Source organism: Cheilinus undulatus, linkage group 14, assembly GCF_018320785.1.
Source record: "Cheilinus undulatus linkage group 14, ASM1832078v1, whole genome shotgun sequence".
NCBI lineage: Eukaryota > Metazoa > Chordata > Actinopteri > Labriformes > Labridae > Cheilinus > Cheilinus undulatus.
In genome coordinates this window covers 38,509,186-38,533,867 of record NC_054878.1, presented here as the reverse complement: position 1 = coordinate 38,533,867, position 24,682 = coordinate 38,509,186, and the positions used below count along the sequence as shown (strand labels likewise).

The window sequence follows — 24,682 nt, the reverse complement described above, 5'->3', positions numbered from 1 at the left end:
TACACAGAACATTTAGTTATCTTAGCTAGAACTGGAGGAAAGATGTCTGAAGCAAAAGTTAATGAAATCAGAAAATACAGGAAGGACAGAAAAGAATGAGCAACTTGTTCATTGTTCTGACAAAATGCCTAACATTTTTTAGTTCCTTCAACATGGCTATTTATAGTTTTTTCCCACAATTATTGATCAAATCAGCATATTTTGAGGATCTGGACTTTAAATAAATTAAGGCAAAAAGCTACAGAGTAAAACAGAACTTAGCTTTTTTTTTAATACACAAACCTACGATTTAAAATAAACTGAATTTATGAATCTGATTATGAACCATATTAACCATATTTTCAGATACTACTTTTATTTCTTTGTTAGTCTAAACCTTTGTGCAGCCATCCATTCAGTGGCCTGGCATAGAGCCTGATTCACTAAAAATAGTTTGCCTAATGAAGGTCTTGTACCAAAATACTGCAAAAAGATGACTTTTAATGCAACTTGGACAATGTGCAGGAGTTTTCCTTGAATTTTGCTGGAATAAAAATAGAACTGCCATTATGGATAGCTTAAAAAATGATGCATCATTTGCTCCCGCTATTCTGTCTGTCAAGGTCTACTTCACATACCATACAGTGTTAATGATGCTAAACATGCCCATAAAGTTGTCCATAAATTTGTACTGCTCTGTGCGTTCAAGGACAAAAATGTGGAGAGAAGCTACCCAAGCTTTTAAAATGTACAGAGATGAGCTCTCATGCTGATGCAGCACAGTTTTTTCTACACAAAGATGAAGAGCTAAGCAGGCGCGGGAGACTCCAGGGTTTAGTCTGATGCCTAACTTGAGAAAGTGTCATTTTGGGCGCCTATTTAGCTCAGACGGTAGTGCAGGCTCCCATGGCCCGAGCATAGATAGAGGCTAAAGTCCTTAACGCACTGGTTGTGCGACTGATTCCCAGTCTCTGTGTTTGGTGCATTTTTCCTGTTTCTCTTCAGCGAACCACACCTTTAAATAAAGGCAGAAAAGCCCCCCAAAATAATTTAAACAGAAGAAAAAGTGTCTTTTTGGATTGACCTTTGTTCCTGAATGGAGAAAGCAAACAACTTAGATAATGTAACAGATATATTTAAACAGAACTTGTGATTAAGGCTGTCTCCATAAATGATGAAGTGCCATACTGTTGATAACCCTTACCTGATTCAACCCTGGTTATATCACTGAGTGTAATGTTAAAGTAACATCATACAGTTATTACTCTGCTCTAGAGCTAAGAAAAATGGACCAGAAATCATATCTTGTTATGTTTTAGATGAATGGCAATACATGACACATGTCCTGATACTTTCTTCTGTAATTAAATAAAAAAATGATTTTCACTGTACCAAAATTATTAACTTTAATTATTCTTTTTAAAATCAGACCATACTGAAACCTGTTTGATACCACAGCAATAAAAACTTAAGTCCTAGACACCCAATACCGGGCCCCCAATACTTTTCATTTCAATATTCAAAGACTGCACACACAGTCAAAAACACACAGTTTCCGGAAACCAGGCAGCATTAACTATAAACCAAAAGACAGGGAGCATTGTCTTAAGTGCATAAATATCTTGGCAACATTAGGGAAAGTTGGTGGTAGTAGCTACTTTCCCAAATGTTGCAAACATATTTGGGAAGTTGACAGTCTGTTAGAGATTGCCTGCAATTTTTGATAATAAAAACTAATCAACGACTCTAAATTGGGTGTCTAGGATTTAGCACTTATCATCAAAGGCTACTGAATTAAATAAAATAACTCTCAATTTAGACGGAACATTAAATACAGATTATCTTGGGTCAATACTGTTATTGGTTCTTACTGAAAAAAAGATTTTTTCTGAGTATCAGGTCTAGTCCATGTATTTTCAATCAATATACGCTACATTGATCTAAATCACTGGTTCCCAACCTGGGGTCCAGGATCCCCCAGGGAAAACACCAAAGATCAAGGCTTTGTGTGCTAAGGCTGCCAAAATTAGATTTGCAAATACTGACTAAAACCATGATAAAGCAGTTATCATGAGTTTATGCAAAGGTCTTTTGATATGAAAAGCATGCATAGGCCTTTTGTAGGGTTTTATCAGTGAAACAATTAAAATATATGATGATATTTGATGGCAATGTGTCACTTTTCCTTCTCTCTTGGGTCCTGGGGGGGCTCCCCAGGACCCAGTAGGGAAGAAACACACGTAGGGCTCCAAGGAAAAATGGTTGGGAAACACTGATTTAAATGGCAGACTTGTTTTACTTCTTGTTTAAGGAACATATCAATACTTATTAGGAATTTGATATATTTCCAAGTACTGCTCCATTCTAACTGTATGAGGCTGTTAGCACCATTGTTTGTAAATTAAAGGTTTCTAAAGTAAGGCTGATTTGCACTGACAAAAGTTGCACAGCAACATGCTCTGCAGCATGTTTAATGGTGCTTTTGAGTATTTGCATGTGTTTTGTGCATTAGACAATGTCTTCTATACTAATTGGCCCAGGCATAGGGACAAGAGCCATGCAATCCTCCTTAAATCTAGCCCATTGACTCAGATTATGTATCCTCCACTCATAGATACATACATGTTCATTTTGTGTTGTATTAAGGGAATTTCCAGATTTCAGACAAAAAGAATGTCAAAATGGGTCATCACTATGTCACATATGCAGATCTGAAATTTTTAAAACTGTTTATAAGAAGGAGGTGATGGAAAAGAAGAAACAGAACCACAAACTCATATTCACTGATTATCAGCCAACAGAAAGCGTAAATCTATTGGAGATTCTGAGTAAAAAACAAAGTACTAAATCACCACTCAAAAAAAGTAACAACTGATTAGAAGCACACACATAAACCAAATACAATTCATAAAAGTGACAGGAAATCCACTAATACCCATGCATACTACATCGCATAAACAAAGTGTTATTTTACAAACACAGAACCAGCAGCCTACCTCTCCATCTCGGTACACCACAGGATGTCCTCCTTGTTGTCCATGTAGACGGGGAAATGCTCATCTTTCCCCTGCTTCACAGAGTTGGAGCGTGTCGTTATCGTACGCAACTTCTCAAACTAGAATTAACATCCAAACACACACAAACACAGACACACACACGCAAATCCTTATTTAATCCTACAGCTGTTTAGTAAGAGCAGCTTTCTATCATACATTGTGTTTGAAAGATAAAAGGTACAACCAGTAATGGACAGTAACAAACTATATCTATTCAAGTACCCTGCTTTTGTGCATTTTTATGGTCATGTCATTCTTAAACTGCCACTTTTAACCTCTACAGCAATGCAGGGAGGCAAATGTATTACGTTTTACCAGCTACTCTAGAGACAGAGGTTGGGTCAGAACTACAATCACCAATCAGCAATGAAGTGTTGCTGTAGGTAAAAAAAAAACTTCATACTAAATGGTAGATTTCACAAGCAATTGATGCTTTTATTCTACACTTCTACAAAAGTATTTTGAGGATCTTTTTACATGATCAGAAAATCAATCCATCCTTCTGCATGTCTAAAGAACCATTTAAAGAGTAAATGGAGATACATTTGCCTCGATTATACAATATATGCATGCTCAAAGGAAGAATACATGTAGCAAATAGGTTATTCTCCAGTTGCCACATATCTAGGAGTCATTAGTTTTTCATTCTGTGGCCTCACATTTCAGAATTGACATTACTCAACACTTCCATAAAAAAAAAACCTTCCAATTTAGCTTCTTACACTTCAATAAATGGAGAGAAACCTTAAAAGTGTCTTTCCAATTTGACTATCTTTTTCTGAAAACATTTATCTTGCTCACAACTGGTCAAAACATTACATACAAATGAAGGGAAAGCACATGCACACACATATACACAATCACATACACACTCACAAAGGTGTGGATACCTTTGCTGTGCGTCCATGTTCGAGACACTCCTGTAGGTCCAGTTTATCGTTCGCCATGGGTGTCAAAGGTCTGTAAGTACAGATTAGAAAGACAAAGATGAAATGTTTAGAGATGGGTTGATCTTAAGTGGAAATGTGTGCTGTTGTCTGACGAGTCTGTTATTTCATATTGTTCAAGGAAATAATTACCATTGAGTCCTCCAAGCTAACTGAGAAAAGGACCATTCAGATTGTTATCAATGAGAAGTTCAAAAGTCAGCATCTGTGATGGTGTGAGGGTGTATTAGTGTCCATGGCATGGGTAGTTTGCACATCTGCACCATTAATACTGAGAGGTACATGCAGGCTTGGGAGCAACATATGCTTCCATCCAGTCAATGTCTTTTTCAGGGATGTCCCTGAGTATTTAAGCAAGACAACACCAAGGTACTTTCTACAAGAGGTACAACAGCATGGCCTCACGGTAGAAGAGTGTGGGTATTAAACTGGCCTGCATGGTTTCCAGACCTGTCTCCCGTTGTGAGTGTACAGTGCGTGTTGTAGTATAATGTACAACAACAGAAACCCAACAATGTCAAGGAACTATAAATACTTTAAGCAAGAATGGGAGAGAATTCCACTTTCAATACTTCAACAATTCATCTCTACAATGCTCAAACGTTAGAAGAAAGAAAGAGTAGTGTAGCACAGCGGGAAACATGTTCCTGTCTCTGCTATTTTGCCACACGTTGCAGGCATAAAATTTAGAGTTGGTGTATATTAAAAAAAAACATTTTAAATATTAAATATGTTGTCTTTCTGCTGTATAATTTTACATAATTAATTTTTAGTGAGTGAATGTCATAGTGTACCTTTCACTGTACACTGTATCACTGTATTCTGGTTTTCCTCACATATCAAACAACATCCCCACTTTTCTTGAAAATGGGGTTTGTAAACAAAAGTAGAAGATCTATAGTGTCAGAATTTATGTTTTATGTTCATGACTTGGTTATGACTTGTAATCAAAGCATTGTGTTTGTAGTACCTGGACATGCCGGGCAGGTTCCCCCAGAAATAACGAGCGCGGTGGGCAGCAGAGACTTCCTTGGCATCAATCATCACAGGGTTACACTGAGGAGGAAAAAGTAAGGTTACTTTATGTTTTCCTTGATATGAACATCTTCCGTCTGAGGGATGAGACTCTTTTTGTTGGTCTGGTTACTTAGTCAAGTCCAATTTTAGAATCTAGAATAACACATCTCCTTAAATCCTGGTCCTCTTAGGGTGAATCCCATTTCTAGCCCTTAGCCCTTATCTTAGCCTACCCCTTGGTTTTGCACGCTCATGTCAGGTGAAGTGGTGTCCCAATTCTCTTTTGAATCAAGGGGTGGGGTTAAGGGCTACACAGCCCTTGATATTAAGATTTTTCAGGACCACACTTGAAACCAAGGGGTATGATTAATTTCCTTTCCATGCACTGCATTCAATAGCGAAATGGCACAACAGAATATGAAGGAGGCGCATAAACGAAAAAATATTTTCGGCATAATGATTACAGAAAACACAACAGTTGTGTTTTCTCATATATTCAATCTTTAGCCACTGATTGGAGTTTATTGTATTTTCTGTATGTATACATATAAACGAGGGTTATTAATTGTATCAATAAATGGAGAAGATCAACGCAGTATGAACGAGATGGTCGAAGATTTATTGTCACCTCCAATGACACAGCTGTTTATCGGCAATGTGTGATGACGAACAGCAATCAAGTGGCATCTCGTTTCATAGGGGAAGGTTTTCACCCCTTCCCTTACCCCCCATGTTCCAAGGGGCAAGAGGAAGGGGCAGGCAAAGGGGAAAGGCTAAGAGGAAAGGTTAAGGGGTAGTCATGGGATTGACCCTTCATCTTAACCTATGTAGCTCAGGTCCTCATGGTTATTATGGTACCCAAGATATCATGCAATGTCTGTGTTTTAATGATGTCTTATGATGCCTGGGTTCTTGAAGTCTTATGATGACATTGGGTTTATTATCTTGGTCAGGTTCTGTTAAGGTTGTTCTTCTGTTTGCTTCTGCACATGTCAAAGCATTTTGTAAACACTAGTTTTTAAAGGTGGTATGCAAATAAAGTTACTATTAAAGTTACTTTTATCTAATGCAAGTATGACATAATATACTGTAAAAATAAGCAAATATAAGAAGTACCCAAAGAGAACTTTTAAGTTTCTAAAGCATAGCTCTTCTGCTGATGAGTTTGTAGTACCTCCAAAAAGCGAGAGATGTCCCGTTTGTCACTAACGCCCATAGCGACCACATTCTCAAACAGCCAGAAGAACGGCCGCTCATCGCCTGGCTTCGGTCGAGCCTCGTGCAGCAGACGGTAAAACTCGAAAAACAGCCGACCTGTTCCCTCTGCAGGAGAGAGAAAGATCAGCTTCCAAAGTTCATGTCAAATAACGATTTAACATGAGATTTTGCAAAAAAAAGAAAAGATATCACAAAAGTAATCAAAACAGATTCAAGAGGAGCTTGTTACCATAGAGGCCTTTTCTCGCTGGGTTCACTATGGAGAGGTCATTGCAGGGGCTTCCTCCAATCACCAGGTCAAATGGTCCCCACTCTTCAATCTAACAGGCAGAGCCCATCATGAGTCAGCATTTCCACATCAAAATTAGATTTAAAAGAATGAATGTTTATTTAAATTTGAAGTCACAAGATAAACAGTAAAGTGTGATTATTATAGAGAAAAGCAGGAACTTTACTCACATGTTTGTGTGTAACGTTGCGTACGTCACCAACGTACATGATGCGACCCTGGTGTCGAACCATGCCGACAGTGATGGAGTCCTCACACACCTCAGACGCCACATATTTGTCAACCTGGATGCCGAGATCCTTCAGAACCAGCAGACCTGAAAGAACAGATACAAACATGACTTGAACATTTGCCAGATTTACTAGAAACCAATTCAACAGCTGAAGATGTTTAACTAGAAAACAAAAATGTCAGCCTAATGCTGGCACAGGAAAAAGGATTTGTACAATTCATCCAATCAATGGAATTTGAGAAAGGAATTTTTTCTTGTATGACAAATAAAAACAATGAAGGACCTATATTTTCATTTTTTCTAAAGGACAGTAGGGTAAGACTGAGTTAAAGAACATTAAAGAACAAAATCACCCTTCTTCTTTGTTGATCTATGAACTCTGTAAACATTTTCCTAATGATTTTATGGTCTTGGACACTTATTAAAGCCTTCTTCAGTAGATCATTATGTTCATTCCACTAAAATAAATAAATGATATAATAAATAGATAACTAAATAGGTAAATAAAAAAATAGAAGATTTAGAAAGGTATGCTTTAGGTCTAGCCAGCCTCTGAACCCACTGGCAGTCACCATCTATCATCATCTGGACACTTTCAATCTCAGAGAATAGAGGTGAATTTTTGTTTTGTTCTGGTGAAGCAAGAGGTTAGCGTTTAACATCTTCCAAGGAGTATTTATTTTCATCTGGTGTTTAGCTCTACAGTGTAAAGGCTGTCATTTCTCTTTTCCCTGGGGAAGTGTCGTTATCTGTTGAGTCCACAGTAGACTGTATACTGCAGCTTTGATTGCTCTAACTTCAGCAGCATAAGCCCTAAAAAAAAAACAACTTTTATACGATTTTGTCATAATTAAGAGGAAAGCTCTTCTTCAAAATACATATTGAAAATCTTGTTAAGATGCTGAAATTAAGGCTAGGGTTTTATTTTAGAAACACGTTAGCCAGAAAAAAACTCATGCAGGCTACTTTCTAAGTGTGTTGGACTATGTTGTGATCTACAGTACATGTGTGCTTCCTCCACCTCTCAAACTCTGTGTATCACAGTGTTTTAAGATTTATAGCCAACTCTGGTGCATGTAGCCATCATTGTATGTTGTATTAATAAGAAGTTTGCCATCACTAACACTATGCAGACAATTCAATTTGCATATTTTTTGCACAAAGCAGTGCTGGATAAACTCCCCTCATATTCATTTAACCTCTTGTTGGAAAACTTCCAGTAGTTTCCAGCTTCATTCTTTCAGGTAGATTTCATACTGCAGGTTCCAAGAGTTTGTTCTGAGCTCAGTAACAGCGCTTTTGCTTATTTTGCTCCCTGGACCTTGAATAATTTGCAGAGCACCTTACATCTGAAAAGTCTAGTCCCACTAGATCATTTTGAAACTAAGTTAACAAGGCCATTTAACTGAAAATGTGATTTCTTCATTAAGCTGGTTTTGTTCTTTTCTTCGGCTCCCGTGCTTGTCTATCATGTTTGTGATAGTATAAATAAAGGTTGATTGATTGATTGATGTGCTGTCTTGGCCAAGTCTCTCTCTAAAAAGAGACCTTCATCTCAAGGAACTACCTTGTTAAATATAATTAAATACAATAAATAAACACATGAAAAAACTGGGAATGGCAGAGCAAAAGGAAATCTTGCAGGTTAAATAGTATGCCAACTGGGAGGATGTTTATCAGGTTGAGCTGTCTGCCTAAAGAAGCTTGCAGGCATTACACCATTAGTGTATTTTACTTAAGAACATTCGTTTACAGCAATGCACAACATAACTGCAGAGCCAGCAGTAGCTATAAAGCTGATTTTCATCTGCAGTTCCTGGGCAGAAAGTTGTAAAAAAAATACAGTACAAATGATTTATGATGATATACAAACAATTAGTAAGAAAGCAAAGTTCCCAACAGTGCATCACATAAAACAACATTAAGGCTGTTGCTCACATATGCTTAAATCAGTGAATGAATAAATGATTAATGATTAAATGAGGGGTTTACTTTGAGCTATGATTTAAGTTTTGTTCTTAGAAATAATGAGGGCTATACAGACGCTGATTGGGCTGAAATTAAATTCCATGTTTCTACCGCTTTAGAAAATGCAGACTGTCTAAAAGCCATTTTCTTACATTAAATTTAACAGTTTCTATACAATGTTCCTATGGATTGCAGGTCTGAGTGGATCAGGTTCCACCTGTTTGTAGTTTTCCGCAGTCTTTTGCCTGTACTTCAAATCCTGCTGATTTGTGATTGGGCAATACAGCCCAGCCTACAAATGTACTTAAAAACAAAAATCACAAGACTTCACATGCTAAAAATCCCAACCTCTGTGTGCAGACTCAACATCTCTAAGTAGAATCTGTGATGGGAGATTTGGCTTCCTTATGATTGAAAATCTGACAATGAAAAACCTCTCATACAGGAAAGAGGTCTAATGATGCATATTGAACAAATACTGCAGCAGTTTGGCTTCAGAGAATAAAAGACAAACATTGTCTCATAATCAATCAGTTATCTGATAATGAACATAACCTTAAATAGTTCTACCTGTGGCAATGCCATCAAACAGCGAGAGGACTCTGATTGGTTTCCTTTTCTCTGCTGCGACCGGAGGATACAACTTGGCCGGCTCCTATAAAAGAATTTAAAAGAATGAAAACATTAATAAAACAAAATCAGAGGTCGTTTAAAGAGAGATTAAAGAGCAGTAATGATGATTAAGTCTTTCAGAAAAAGGGATGGCTTAAATAATTGAAAGAGAACATGGTCAGTTTTGATCTGTATCAGTCTCCATTGATAATTAAGTGATATAAATCCCCAGAGCAGAGGCCTCACTAACCCCAACACATTAATTTAACTCTGAGCCTATTTCTCTAGGAGAGGTATGATAGCAGATTAGACACAATATGTCTGATGTATCAGATTTACTTTCAGCACAGAGCCTGAAGTGGTAATTGATAACTGAGTTACTGCTATAGAGACTGGGCTGGTGTGATATGGTGGGCAGCCACAGATGGAATCTAGATGTATTACTACAGAAGTAGAGGTGAACACTGAAGTCACACAGTCATATTTTAGATGACAGGAATCTGTAAACACATGGTATTACTTTACTGAAACATGTTTGTTTTGTTCCACATAATTTATACGCCACAAATACAATTTTATGCTTAATTTTCTTTATTTGAGAAAACTGAGTACGTGGTCCAGTTTGATCTCTTATATAGGCCTTTTAGAGACAAGTTACGACTATGATATTATCACAATATGGCTAAAACACCAGTGTTAAACTTAGGCCACTGTACATTTGGTTGTAAATGAGTTGTTGCTGTTGTTGTTAAATGTTGTTTAAACCAAATAAAATGATTTACAGACACCTACTACTGACATTTAAGGCGTTCTTAACCTTCCATGGACAAAATGTGCACTACATGAATTACAGGGGAATTCCTGGACAGGAATATTTATTTAGCACCAGTATTCAGTAACAGGCCCCTCTGGAAGAGACAGAATTATGTGATGTGAAGATCTATAGTGCCTTTTGCAATTAGTTACAGGATTTTTCCCCCTCAATAACGACTAAGTAATAACTTATTAAGACACCATTAACAATCATATTATGAAGCTGAATTAATATTACGATAAACAGCAGTTTAAAAAGTAAAAAGCATCCCAATCTCTACCAGTTAAAATCTGCCAGTGTGAGAAATTTTACTTGACTCTAATAGTTCAAACTCTCTCTAAAGCAGTGGTTCTCAACCTGTTGAGCTTCAGGATCAATCATTGCCTCCTTAATGAGAAATTTTGACACACAATCCTGGAAAATTAAAAAAATTGAAACCACTCAAATTAGGGCTTAACGATTTGGGAAAATAATTGAGGTTTTTTTCCCCCCCAAATTGCAATTGCAATTTAATATGTGATTATTTCTTGACTTCCTCCTCTTCTCCATTTTCCAACAAACACAAATACTAGATCATTCTATATTATAACCAACGCAATATTAGACTAAACTAGGACTGAAAAATTTTGAAATAAATTGTAATTGTGATTACTTTGACTCATACTGCAAATTGGATATGACTTTTGTTATTAATAGGAGTGATCGTTTTTATGTCATTCTTATATTTATTAAAAAAAACATACTAAAGTGAAGCATTTATGTAATGCATAACATCTCTGATGCATAAAAAGTTTTGAACTGCTATTTTGACACAAATTTCAGGGTAAAGAAATACTGAACCTTTTGCGATTTGAAAATCGCAGCAGGCCAAATTGTGATTTAATCTAATTTTCGATTAAATGCCCAGCCCTAACTCAAATATGTAATGAAAAATGTTTCAGACTGGACTTCAGATTTATCAAAACATGATGAAAAAAAAGGCAGGATGAGACAAACCTGCTTGAAAGGCACAGAGGGGCTGAAAAATGTGCATGCATATGTTTATTTTTACCCTTTTTCCTGTGAAAACATTAACATTTTGGTTGTTACTTTGAGATCTTGATATATTAACTAAATATCATGAGAAAAACAGCTTTGTTTTCCTAAAAAAAACAAGAAAATAAATCAAGATCTTGAAAAAACTACCAAAATTTAACAGCCAAAAGGAGTAAGAAATGGATGTCATCTTAGGGCTTCCATAGATCATTCACTTTTTGCAACATTTCTTTAGGTACACTTTCATTACCCACCAGTTGAGATCCTCTACTTTATCAAATATCCCTAAAAGTATGACAAAATGCAAGCTAACTCTGTCAACTTTGACATGGTAGCAAACTGAAAGCTTATAACTATAATAAGTATGATTTGAATTGTAAAAGCTAAAGTGTAAAACTTTATACAGTCAGAATCATCATCCTATAGATCATTTTAAAATAGTTATTGGAAAAAAATGTACAGTTTTGTTTGAAAAGAAATGGGACAAATGTAGTCCAGTTTCACTATCATACGTACAAATTCCTGTTCGTGGTTGTTGGCGAAGAAATGTTGTAGCCTGGAGGGCCAGTCGTCCCGTCGTCGCAGTAGACCATAGGTGCTTCTGGGGCCGCACATGTAACAGTTCCAGGGGTCTTCTTCGATAGCTGCTGCCGCTGAGCCGGCTCCGACCAACAAATCCACACACTCCACACAGAAACACCTGCACAAACACATTATCTGACCTTTATTTTCTAGATTTTTTAAAGTCCAGTTATACCAATACCTGCACGACTTCCTCAAAACAACAAAATATTCCTTTAAAAAAAGCTAATTGATGTGCATGCACTTGTTGCTTACAACTTTTACATTTGGGAGCTGCTACTTTTATTTGATTAAAATATTTCGGTGCATCTTCCTCTTTTTATTATATCAGATATCTGCTAAGTTATATTGGTGCATGTTTCCAGTGATTAAATTTGATGTTAATGCCAAACTTTATATCAACATAAGTAAATCTGCTCATCACTACTGGCTTACCAAACAGACAATAAATAAATAAATGCATCTCTTTGACATTCATGGCTAAGTTGTTTGTATCTATGTGAAATGCTATACTTGGTCCAAGCCACAAAGAGAAACTCACGCTGCCCGCCACCCCCACACCAAGCGGGGTAATCGTCAGTACTGACCTACAGCAGTTGTTGTTGCCACACATGAGCACTTCTCTGCCTCCACAGCAGATGGTGCAGTAGGACTGGTATCCATCGTCGTCATACTGGTACGCACACTCGAGGAATGAGTTCTGCCAGAGACAGAGAGCAGAGTGAAGAGATCAGAGATAGCAGAAGGCAGAGAGAGAAGGTCCATTTGTTAGCTAGTGTGATGAAACTTGTGTTTGCTCAGTTTAAGTTACTGTATCTGTGTCAAAAATGTCTCAGATCTTCACCAACATTAACACTTACATTTCTTTTGAATCACAGCAAACAGGGAAGTTTCAAGTATATTCGTCAGCTCCATCTTCAAATCTTATCAGTGTGATGCAATTATGCTAATATTCGTAACTGACTAGCAAACAAATACAGAAAACTACACATCACCTTAGGATCTGGGACATTTTATCTTTTATGTGGATAATCCACAAATTCAACTGATGAATAAACTTAAAATAATCTGCGTGTGATTAACCAGTCATCTCTAATGATTTTATCATTTCATACAGGTATACACATTATCTAGGTATTTTTCTTGCATTGATTAAGCAGTTATCGTTTGTATGATGTCATGGGTGGAGGGGTTTCTAATGTATCTTTACAAGCTGTCTTGAATACATAGAGAAACTTTAAAATACCCCAAACTCTGTAAAATCACGTAACTGTATCATAATTCCACAGTTTCATAATAATCACATCATATTATTGCACAACCCTGAGTGCCCCTGGGTCACACATAAGTGGAGGATGTCTTACTTTGCAACCCTGGCACATTGCTCCTTCGAAGAGAGGATGTTCTAGAGAGACGTTGAGACTTCCACAGGAGATACAGATATCTGAACAAACACAGAAAAAATAACATATAACACTCTGTTTGGCCTCATTTAAAGTGCAAGTTTCGACTTTACTGCTCACAAGGCCCAAACAACAATAACCATCTGCCTGATAAATAACAAAGACCCAACTTACTCCTGGCACTGTGATTTATCTTTTTCTGTTATTAACCTCCAGCTCATAATCTATTTTGGAAGGCTGAGCGCTCAGACTCCATTATTGATTATGTAGGTTTTGCTGTATAAATGCAGCAATATACTAACAAGACCAAGAATTGGATTGCAAAGTTGTGTACCCCGAGCTATAGAAGCAGGGAGTGATCAGTGTACATCATTTAACAGATTTGATTTAGGTGGGACTCCCTAAAATCTCAGCAAAACACGTAAAAAAATTATCCTGACCTTTGCAACATCCCCCATAGTCTAGTCGCCTATCAACCCGTTCTCTCCTTATACATTGGCTTTCAGCATTCCAGTGAAATATTTTCATATACCTGTGCAATATCTCATCTGTCTGTCACTTTTTTTTAACCCCACATGGGTGCAACATTTGCATTCTTTATTTAGTTATTTTAAACTGTTAAGTGTTTTAACTGTAAAGCTTTAATACTTGTACCTTTAGATATTGTATTTAAATATGAATCTCAGCATCTGAAAGTCTGCTCCTTTGGCTTTTCATTGTACATAAAGCTTATAAACTTATCTTAATTTTCTTAAAGAGATATTTTGGTGTTTTTGAAGTTAGGTTGTATAAGGTACTTGGCAATAATAGTGGCAATAACTTCCAGCGATTTCAATGGGTATTGCCCCTTTAAGGAGAAGGTGCTGGGAGAACGGAACGAGGAAGCTAGGCTATACAGCCAAACAGATGGGTATAGTTGCAGATATTTAGTGAGTCTTGGGTAAAAATGGCCCCAAAACAATGCAAGCTAAAATGTATGCTATTTGGCCGTGATAGTCATGTCTTCCATGTGTTGTTTTGTTGTTTCTCTTGTCCCTCTTTCTGCCAATCTTGGAACGTTTTATTTTTCCCTCAAAAAGCTCCCATGTTTGGCACTATTTTGCGATGCAATGTTTGGCTACATACTCTTCCCCCTCAGTATATTGTAAGCTCCTGATGAGTAGTTTTTCATCTGTGAGCTTGAACAGATGTTTTAAATCGTGACACTGATGTTTGCTGGCATTAGCATCACCACATCCAATGCTACTGAGACAAATGACATGTTACTATGGAACTGTACTCAATATTTACACTTCATAAAATGATTTGCGGGCATCTTATCCTAACAGGCTTTCTAAACTTTCAATGTACAAAATGTACACTACAGAGATCACCACAGGGGGATTTGTTGACAGGAGTTATTTGTTTAGCAATTGCATCCAGTGAGTAAAGAACCCATTTTGCTTTCCAGATGGGAACTGGACCAAATAGAACAGACTGTGTGACATCAGACGCAAAAGCTTTTTACAGTTGAATGATGCTGAAAGTGCAGCAGTGGGTCAAAACAAAGGCTGGGGTGGTTTTTGACCTTAACTTTGAACATCCAACACTCACTTCATCCTTGAGTCAGAATGGATATTTGTGTAAAGTTTGAAGAATATCCCTCAAAGTGTTTTTGGGATTCACAAGAATGGCCCAGAAGGATGGACAACCTGGAAAACATAATGCTTCCAACCTTGGTGCCACTAAACATTTCTAAGGCCAAAGGCAAATGTGGAATCCATCTCTACTTAGGTCAATAGTCTTTACATCAAGTCTAATATTGAATTAATAAAACTGGATTAATAAAGTATCTATCACCTATTTATCTAAATGGTGATCAAAATATATCAAAACTTCACCTTCTATGTTCCTGGTCTTCTTTTTGATCTCATAGATGAGTCTCTCTGGGGAAGAAAAACACAAGAGACTCATCAGTGAGCTGGTTTAAATACACAGAATTAACATATAGTTTCTTCTACGCCTTCAGCTGCATCAAGGAATTAATAATCAATATCCCAAATAGCACAAAATGACAATCTGAAAAATGCAATCCAAAGAAAAATCAGGCCTTAAACAGAGGTATAGCTCAGCTATGTGCTGATCTAAAAGGATCTTAAAGCACAAGTTTTTACCAAAAGTTTGTTATATGTTTGTTATATCAACATTTCCTCGGAGTGGGAGAGCTCACTCCCTCCTCCACATGCAGACGGCTTTTAAATAAATAAACGGGGAAGTTAATGGTTTATTTTGAATAAAAGCAGCATCAGCCTACCTCTGGTCCCTTCATCGATCACCTCTCTGATCTTTGCTTTCTCAGCTGAGTTCTTGCGTGGTTTCTTGGCAGGTGGAGGCGTGTATGCTGCCTCGGGTTCTGCCCACATCTCTGGGTACATTTCTTTATATGAATTTTGTTCACCTATGGAAAAAAGAGAGTGCTTTTTAACATCATATGGCTGTGGAGTCATTTGCTGAAACTAGTGGAGAGTTTACTTTCCTTCACACACACTTAACGCTTCAAACTAAGCAATCATCATTCTACCAGTGTGTTTTTGCTTTTTAAGCTCTCTTTAAGTAATTTTCTGAGCAGAGAAGTTAGTTGGCAATGAGCACAGGACTTCAGATATCTGTGGCCTGAAAAATCTGGGTTTTTGTGTTTCTGATATTATACTGACTTTGGAAGGAAAATCAAAATGATCAAGAAAATTGTGACCAATACAGGACCTTTGGAAATGAAATTACATTATATATATTCAGTCCAAAAAGTTTAACTTTTGATTGCGCAAAGACACTCAAAAAGCAGCTTTGTAACACCAGCAATTAAAGTGCTGAGAATATGGTCACCAACAGCGTAAGAGCAACCTCTGCTGGACAAAAAAAAAACACAATGACAGCATCTCTATATCACTTGAAGCATTGTTTTCTGTTTTATATACAGTATAATATTCTGTAAAAAAAAAAAAAAAAAAAAAAAAAAGGGAAAAAAACATTATATACTCGTCTATATCAGAGAAAAGGCACCAATGAGGGATCCATATGAACCAGATTACATCAGCTAACAAATATTGATATTAGGCTGTGCATTTACCACTGTCTCACATCAGACAAAACAATGTGAAATGACAACAAAACAAGATGAAAATGTAAAACTCTCAGTTTACTCAGTGATTTGCTCATTGTAATGAGGCAGCAGGTGCAGGTAAGTTCGCTTTTCTGCAGAGAACTCCTCAGTTCTTTAGCCAAAAAGGCAGCCCAGTGAAGTGGCACCAGAGTGGGTCTGCAGCACTTTGAAAACACTTGAGAGAAGATTTTCTGAGGATGTGTGCTGTTATCTTCATGAGGAAACAGTTATCTTGTCCTTCTTTTCCAACAATCTGCTATGCAGTTTAGAGGAGCTACAGCTTTAAACACTTATGTTTTCAGACACTCCATAGGAACCAGGGATGTGCGTGATAAAAGCCAGTTAAAAGTCATCACCTTCTCTTGTAAGAACCAGAATCACTAGTAAGTCAAACTATTTGTTAGTTTATGTAGGCCTGCAATGTTAGTTAAATGCTGTGTCTAAGCTCTTGTGTTGGCTTCACACCAGACGTAAATAAAATCATTTGTGCAAGTTAATTACAAGTAAAGTCAATGTAAAGAAGTGAGTAGACGCTCAATTTGAGTGAGTAATTTGTGCAAATGAGGCGAATTCATGCCGCGCTCCAATGCACCATTCGCTTCTTTCGCTTGATCGTAGGCATTGAAAATCTGAACTCAAGTGAATCACTAATACAGTGATGGCCAATCAGCATGGAGATCCTCCACCGACATATTTGACATATTTCACCAGAGGATCTCCAAAGGACCAGCATGGGGGGAGGTCATGTCATTCAACCAGAAAATGGAGGAGAAGTGTGTTGTGTCTATTGCTACCCAAGCTATATGACACAATGTACCTGTTCTACAGGTAGAGAACAAAAAAAGAAGCGAGTAAACTCCCTTTACTGTATCTACGTATTAAGATATGCGCAAATAAGCCATTGTTCCACATTCATCAAGATTAATCAAGGTCAACAATTAGTGCACAATTTTATAAATCGTGATTAAGAAACAAAATTTATTGTCCTTTCCAACACACTTTGGTTAAGCCGCTGCAGCTTCTTCCTGCAGCCTGAGTAATGTCAAATAAGTCAGTCGCTCCTTTTTTATGTCTCATTTTATATAATAAAAATAGCTCAGACAGCTCAGTAGACAAGTCAAAAGGCACCTAAACCATGGAAATTCTGAGAATGATCATGATTAAAATTACAATATTTTGACAGTGCTATAAATTATACATGAAGTGAAACATACTCTTCGGAGTCAATGCATTTTACAGTCAACATTTAGAAAAACCACAAACGAAGCATTTGAGAAGAGGCAGAAAGAAGCAGGTCAGGTTAAAATGCCATATAAGCATTTAGCCAGGTCATTCATTACAGGTATGTGGGAATTTAAGGCTTGTGGTGCTAGCACTGCTAATACAAGCAACACTCAGCAAGTTGACATCTGTTGTCTCAAATTAATTTACATTTCAGCTATTGATCTGTTTGTGTCTTCTGCACTTCATCTAAAATGAATTACATTTCTGTAACTGAAGAATGCAATGCAGTGATTTAATTTGCAATTAGGTAACAAACCATAAGGTGTAGATAGTGTTTAGCTGGTTTAAAAATGCTTTCTTTAACTCCGACCGTTCTCTGGGTGGTTTCTTCATTTTAGACAATTCTATTAATCTAAAATTGAATTCCTGTTAAATCTGCTGTGATAGACAGATATTTAGGCAGACTTAATTCATGTCAATTGTGAGTAAATCACAAAAAAATGGTTTCTTTGTCTGGCTAAAACCACTGAGGTGAGCCAGAGAAGAAGCAGTATGGATTATATTCTACTGTTGGGATGAGACTCATGAGAAACAGATGAATAGATGCTACTATGAAAGGATATTTACTGAACTGAGAGTTAAATGAAATATATTGTCGAGTATAAAACTCAAATCTACAAACCTTCAAAGACCTATAAATAAAGTTCATCTTAATTCAAGACAATCACCACTTTAAATGACACATTATTAGAAGTATGGTTACCCTCTGGAGGGTCCAGAGATTGTGGGCCACTGGGAAGGAATCCGGTCATGGCCCACTCAATCATCTGTCTGGTTTGAATCTCGACGCCCTCGGCTTCATCGCTCGCATCGCAGGAAGGAACTGGCCTCCCTGCCCGAACGCTGGCCACCTAGATGCCAAATAAACACAAAGTCCAGTCACAAAATGATGGAAAAGTTGTCTCTGACACGCTTCACAAACAGTCATTGAAGAAGGATAAATACAGTAATTATGGCTGCACATGAAAAAGCAAAGTATAAAATATGTGAGGGGTTTAGTTCACAAATCCCTCATCACTTGTTTATTCATTTATGGAAGCCTGAGTGAATTATAACCCAGTGTGATGCCGTCAACGAAGTAAATGTGTTCTGTATTACTAAAGAGAGATAAATGAAGCCTTGCTGGAGTGAAATATGACATTGAAAATATCATACCCTCATGTTGCCTTTTATAAATTGTGGGCAGAGCAAGATGTGAACAGCTCCTCTATCAATTCAAAACAAGTATGATCATTTGGACCTGTGCAGTTGGTTTATGTTGCTTTGGATGTTTGTTTATAACCAGAGAGCTAAAAGGAGTCAAAATTAGAAAAGCAATCAAAAATGAAAGAAAATAACACACTTATTGTTGTAAAAGTGGTGGGTGTTTTACCTGCAGAGCTTCGAAGATAGCTTTGCGGTACATGGACTGTTTGTTGTAGGTGGGCTGGTGGAAGGCAGACGAGAAAGAGCTCAGAGGCATCAGCTTTTCCACACAAACCTGCAAAACAAAACAACAAAAAGGAGCAGAAATGTCATCAAATCACTGGAGAGACAACAGGCAACTGTTTGTCTTAAAATAAAGCTTTGAATGAAGTTTAATAATGGTGATTTTTTTGCATGTGTGTCACAGAAAGTTTGGATATTTTTGGTAAGAATAAAAACTGAGAGGATCTTGTACTTTCTGTTTACCTGCGATCTCTTGTTAAAATTTCCCTTAATTCTAAATTTAGAAAATTTTAAAGAAGAAGAAATAAAAACTATGGTTTTCTTTCACAAATCAAAGATAAAGACAGTATCCTGCTTCCTAAGTTTCTGCTCAAAAGAAATTAAGTGTTGAATAATAACTAAACCTTGCGGGGCTGATAATTATAGAGTAAAATTTTATCTGAAAGCTTATGAGCTCCTTATCAGGGACAGTGTTCTGCCTTCTAAAAAGGCATAAAACCAGAATAATGGGATGTTAACTACTTGGGCTGATAAAGACATTAAGTGACAACATTAAATCCGAATTACTTTCTTTAAATTGCTACTATAACAACAACAGCTGTCTCTCTTTCTCATTCCCTCCTCAGGGAAGGACTTTTGGGTTATTTTTAGAGCATTGTATGTGGCTCTGCTGGGAAATGAACAAGCATCTTCTTAATATTCAGATCAGTTTGTTCAAGGGATCTCTTAGTGGAGCGACTCACCACAGAGAATTTGCCGTCTCCAAACCACATCACCCAGCGAGTCCCGTCTGCGGCTCGACTTCGGCCGCTCATCCACCAGGAAACGATCCTGCCGGGCCACCAGGAGAATCCGCGTAGCTTTCCGAACACCAGTGTGCCGATGCCAAAACCTCTTCCATCCTGTTAGAACACAGAAAAAAACATTTTTGCGGTCTTCATTTTTTCTCTATTTCACACATGTTGACTGCTTATCACCACAACAGAAGAGGAAATTAAATTACTTTTGAAAACCTGGAAGTCAATAAACCTTCCTCTGATTCTGTTGTTGGGGCTGTGTTTACCTTGTTTAAGAGCTCATATAAATGCCCCCCTCTAATGGTGTTCACCACATCACAAGTCAACTTATTCTGATTGCCTCAAGTCACAATAAGTGAAGTGTTTGATGACTATGCAGAAAAGGCAGACCCCATTGTTCTCAGTTTTAGTCATTCACGTGTCCAAAAGGAGCTCTGCCAAGTGTTAATCTATATCATCACCTTTGTCGTGTCGTCTGTTGTTCCTCCATGTGGCGTCTAAACACAAAGAAATAATGCTTTGTTAGCACTTCCATATAGAGAGCCAGCAGGAGAACAAGCGTTCTTTTGCATCATTACTGCTATTGTTAAGCTATAGTGTTCCTACTTGAACGCCAAGCCTCTTCTGTACATGTCTCAGGGACACAAATTCATGACTTTATGGGTTTTATTTGAAGGCAGAAGAAAAAGAAAAAAACAGAAAAAAAGACATCAGTTTTATATTGTCTTATTTTGGCAACATAAACAATGATCAATAGAAATTAAAAATAATTTTTTGTTTGATTTTCTCCAAATCAAACCATGAGAAACAGATGAATAGATGCTACTATGAAAGGATATTTACTGAACTGAGAGTTAAATGAAATATATTGTCGAGTATAAAACTCAAATCTACAAACCTTCAAAGACCTATAAATAAAGTTCATCTTAATTCAAGACAATCACCACTTTAAATGACACATTATTAGAAGTATGGTTACCCTCTGGAGGGTCCAGAGATTGTGGGCCACTGGGAAGGAATCCGGTCATGGCCCACTCAATCATCTGTCTGGTTTGAATCTCGACGCCCTCAGCTTCATCAAACATTTAAATTCATAATCTAAGTGTTCACATTCAGTGTTAGTATGAGCAAAGTTCTGTGAAATCAAGGAAAAACAATTCAGCTAAAAATGGAAAATATACAGCATTAAAGGTCTAATCATTAGTTATTACAACAGTTGAATAGAGCAGTTGTTCCCAGAGTGGGGCTGGAATCCCCAAGGGGTCGTGTTTTTAAATGTTTCTACAATTTTTGTAGAAACATATGCGTAAAATCAGTTAAACTGAAAATAAAATAATGGATATTTGGTGAAACTTATACTGAAATCAAAGTAATGTTTATCTAAATTCTTGAAACAGACGACTGCACATAAATATTCTTGAATGTGGCTGTGTTCAACTATGCCTCAACCACCCTTAGGTACAGTGGGGGTCCCTGGTATCTGGCATTGTTATTTTGGGTGCCAGGGGCTAAAAAGTTTGGTAACCCCTGATCTAGATCAACTGTAGATTTGAAAAAAAATGATGATGAAAGTTCCATTTGTTTTAATTGAGGTTATATCCAGTACTTTAAAAAAGTAAGTGGGGAGTGCAGATGGTTGAGTGGTTTAAGGCGCCACCCATGTACGCGGGCGGCCCGGGTTCGAATCTAGCCTGTGGCCTTTTACCGCATGTCTCTCCCCACTCTCTTCCCTGTTTCCGAATCTGTCCACTGTCCTTCTTCTATCAAATAAAGGCATGAAAGGCCAAAAAATAAATTTAAAAAGAAAAAGAAAAAAAGTAAGTGTATTACTCACAGGACATGAATGTCAGCTTGGCTCTTTATTATAACACTGGTGTACCAGCATGGAAGCTAAGCTATACACTGCTGCAGATGTACTGTAAAGCCCGCTCAGTAAACCTTACTTTAAAAAAATCATGAGAACTGACTGCCTTAAAACAACTAAACAAAATAACTTTTTGACCTCAGTAAACTATATATTGTGTTGCATTTACAAAAGGTGTTTCAGTGTTGTGCAGTAAAGTTTAAGTACTTAAAGGTACAGTATGTTATATTTAGCCCACTAGTATTTAGTGGAACAAACTTGCAGGCTTTCCCACCTATAACACAGAGTATGGCGCTCTGCTACAGTCTACTTTTTATCACCATAGTCTACTTTGCCCCATCAACATCACATTGTCATAAAGTTGATGTTGGCCTGCTCATGCAGTGAGCCAATACATGCACATGTACACAGGTGAAATAAGCTTTGCATTGCTTGAGTAAGATTCAGACACTCAAGCTACAAAAGATGAAGCCTTGAAACTTTTCAGGTGAAACATTTGTTTTCCTCTCTACCTTATGTCCATGTAGGATCTGAGTGGAGATTAGTTTAAGTTAAAATCAGAAAAAAAAAAAAAAAAAACTTTATCGATAGGTCTGACAAGGAAAAAAATTGAAACTGTAATCAGCCAACAAATTATAATGGGTACACCTCTGATTTGAATACTAAAGGAGACTAACAATACCTGGTACTCCACCTCACTGGGCGTGGCCTGTTCTCCCCTAGCAACCGGCTCCGGTGTTACTGCGACTGTCGGAGAGGCAGGGTCTGTGTGTTGCTGTGAAGGGGGCTGGGCTGGGCTGGCAGGCTCCTCCTCTTTGTGGAAGTCACCCTCTGATAGGTCGTCCATCATGTTCATCTCTGCCTCTCTGTACGCCCGTCGCTCTGCCTGTGACAGAAGATGAAAGAATAAATGATGAGCAATGTAAGGTTTTTGAGACTTTTTTCTTTTTTCACATTCTGTGAATCCATAAGTGAAGTTAACTACAGTACAAAACAATAAAAGGATAGAGCAGCAGGGCTACTGTGGGACCAATTCTGAAGTTTAATGAGCTGTTAATCCTCATGAATCCACTTTGAGGTGATTGAAAATTAACACATAAATGAATAAATAAACACTGACATTTAACTGTGTCTGCTTCAGTTTGAAGCTGAAAATATTTGGCCTGCACTGTGGAAATGATTTCTCAAATAAACTCTGGCTTTTTGAGCTCTTTTGTGCATACTTGGAGCAAAAAAACAAACAAAATTTCCTTGTTTTACTGTTTACTCCTGCACTTTTTAGATTTTCCAACACCAAGTTAACAGGATTGAACATTTACCAGCTCAATTTTGTCAAATTTTCCTTTGGTGGAAAAGTCTTAAATTATAGTACACATCGCCTCAGCTTGTTTTGATACTTTTAGTGAAGATATTATTCATTGTAATTACTTTGAACAAGTAAAAATATATATGAAACTGTACCACAAACACAATTTTAAAAAGAGCAAACGCGAAAATGCAATGTTTGCCATTTTTTTAAACATAACAAAGATCTTCGCAATATCACCTCACGGCCCAAACAAATATTATTTCTGCCAATTTGCTACACTTATGAATATAGATTTATTAGCAGTATATGTATTTAAAACACCATTGTTTAAAAGAAAAGCGCTGTATAGTATCTGAAACAAAGTTGCTGAGGAAGAAGGTAAAAAGTGTATGAAGATATGTATGTAAACTATTAATAATCCAATAACAAGTCTGTAGTTTGAATTTTAAGAGATAAAATGTGTAGTATTCATTGGATGGCCATGAGTCAGTGTGTTTAACAGCAGTTCTATTACAAATTTTTTTAAAAAAAGGAGCACATAACACCTGTTTTAATGACCTTACACTGGTTGCCCATATCTTTTAGAAGTGGTTATAAGGTTTTACTTCTCATTTTAAAGGCACTTCATGGCCTGGCTAAAGAATATTTCTAAACAGCAGTCTAAGGGAGTTTTCACACATGGTTTATTTGCTCTGGTCAAAATCATGGTACAATCTGGACTGACAACACAATAGATCAGTATTTGGTAGTTTTTTTTTATATTATTAGCATTTTTTTCCTGAAGGGAAACGGTACAGTTTGAAAATGAGGCACAACTACTTTAAAAAAAATACATCGATGTACTGGAGCTGCTGAAGACGCTTTTCAAGACATCTGAGGAGAAGGTGTACCTGAATCCTCCTGAACCATGACCATGCTTAAGGTACTGAAACATGCTTGACAGGTTATGGTAGTTGGTTTGACCCCCAAAAATGCAATGCTTCTAGTAGTTAGGTCATATCAAGGTTGATTTATAGTCTCACTACAATCAAACAGCACCTGAGTCAGAAAAAAAAGCAAACTGAGACCCCCCTCAGGTGGTTTTGGTACAGCCATTTGGTCCACACCAGAGTTTGACCGAAAACTTTCACAACAGTGCAAAAAAAACCCACTAACATGGCAAATAGATTCAAGTGAGTTTAACCAAACCAAACTGGTAAGGTGTAAAAACACCTTAAGATTCAGATTTGCTACATTAATACAGCCTTTTTCAAAGATTATTTTTGGGGCTATTTGTCTTTATTTTGATTGGACAACTGAAGAGAGACAGGAAACGTGTGGAGAGAGTGGGGGAAGACATGAAATAATGGGATTGGGATTCAGTCCCACAACCAGTGTGTTAAGGACTGTAGCTTCTGTGCAAGAGTATCTGCTCTACTGAGTTCAAACAGTGCCCAGTATTGTCTTGTAAATAACTTATGAAAACTTATTTTCATAGTAGGACCCTCTTGAAATTTCTATTGTTAATCCACTAAGCTTTACTGATTTGTTTAGTGTCTCAGCCAAGTTAAATTTTGTATGCCTTCCTGTTTTATTTATATATTTTTATGTAGGACTGTATGGTGGAGCAGTGGTTAGTACTGTCACCTCAGAGGTGTCTGTGTGTCAGCCCTGTGATTGACTGGTGACCAGTCCGGGGTATACCCCACTTGTCTCCCAGCAAGAGCTGG

General features: G+C 37.2%; 1 protein-coding gene across 14 annotated transcripts in view; it reads right to left on the bottom strand.

Annotated features, from left to right (window-relative positions):
- Positions 1–24,682, bottom strand: part of LOC121521335 (DNA (cytosine-5)-methyltransferase 3A-like) — a 106,168-nt gene that overhangs the window by 12,286 nt on the left and 69,200 nt on the right. For 7 of the 14 annotated variants that reach the window (XM_041805256.1, XM_041805265.1, XM_041805255.1 and 4 more), the window contains 17 exons: positions 22,347–22,550; positions 20,262–20,297; positions 19,747–19,905; positions 18,948–19,055; positions 18,279–18,426; positions 15,446–15,589; positions 15,033–15,077; positions 13,114–13,193; positions 12,337–12,449; positions 11,684–11,867; positions 9,277–9,361; positions 6,677–6,822; positions 6,447–6,537; positions 6,174–6,322; positions 4,953–5,038; positions 3,926–3,995; positions 2,976–3,094 (listed from right to left, as the gene is read on the bottom strand). In XM_041805256.1, the coding sequence (XP_041661190.1) occupies positions 2,976–3,094; positions 3,926–3,995; positions 4,953–5,038; positions 6,174–6,322; positions 6,447–6,537; positions 6,677–6,822; positions 9,277–9,361; positions 11,684–11,867; positions 12,337–12,449; positions 13,114–13,193; positions 15,033–15,077; positions 15,446–15,589; positions 18,279–18,426; positions 18,948–19,055; positions 19,747–19,905; positions 20,262–20,297; positions 22,347–22,550 (1,967 nt within the window). The remainder of the gene's footprint in view (positions 1–2,975; positions 3,095–3,925; positions 3,996–4,952; positions 5,039–6,173; positions 6,323–6,446; positions 6,538–6,676; positions 6,823–9,276; positions 9,362–11,683; positions 11,868–12,336; positions 12,450–13,113; positions 13,194–15,032; positions 15,078–15,445; positions 15,590–18,278; positions 18,427–18,947; positions 19,056–19,746; positions 19,906–20,261; positions 20,298–22,346; positions 22,551–24,682) is intronic. The other 7 variants (XM_041805267.1, XM_041805258.1, XM_041805259.1 and 4 more) reach the window with 5 other exon arrangements.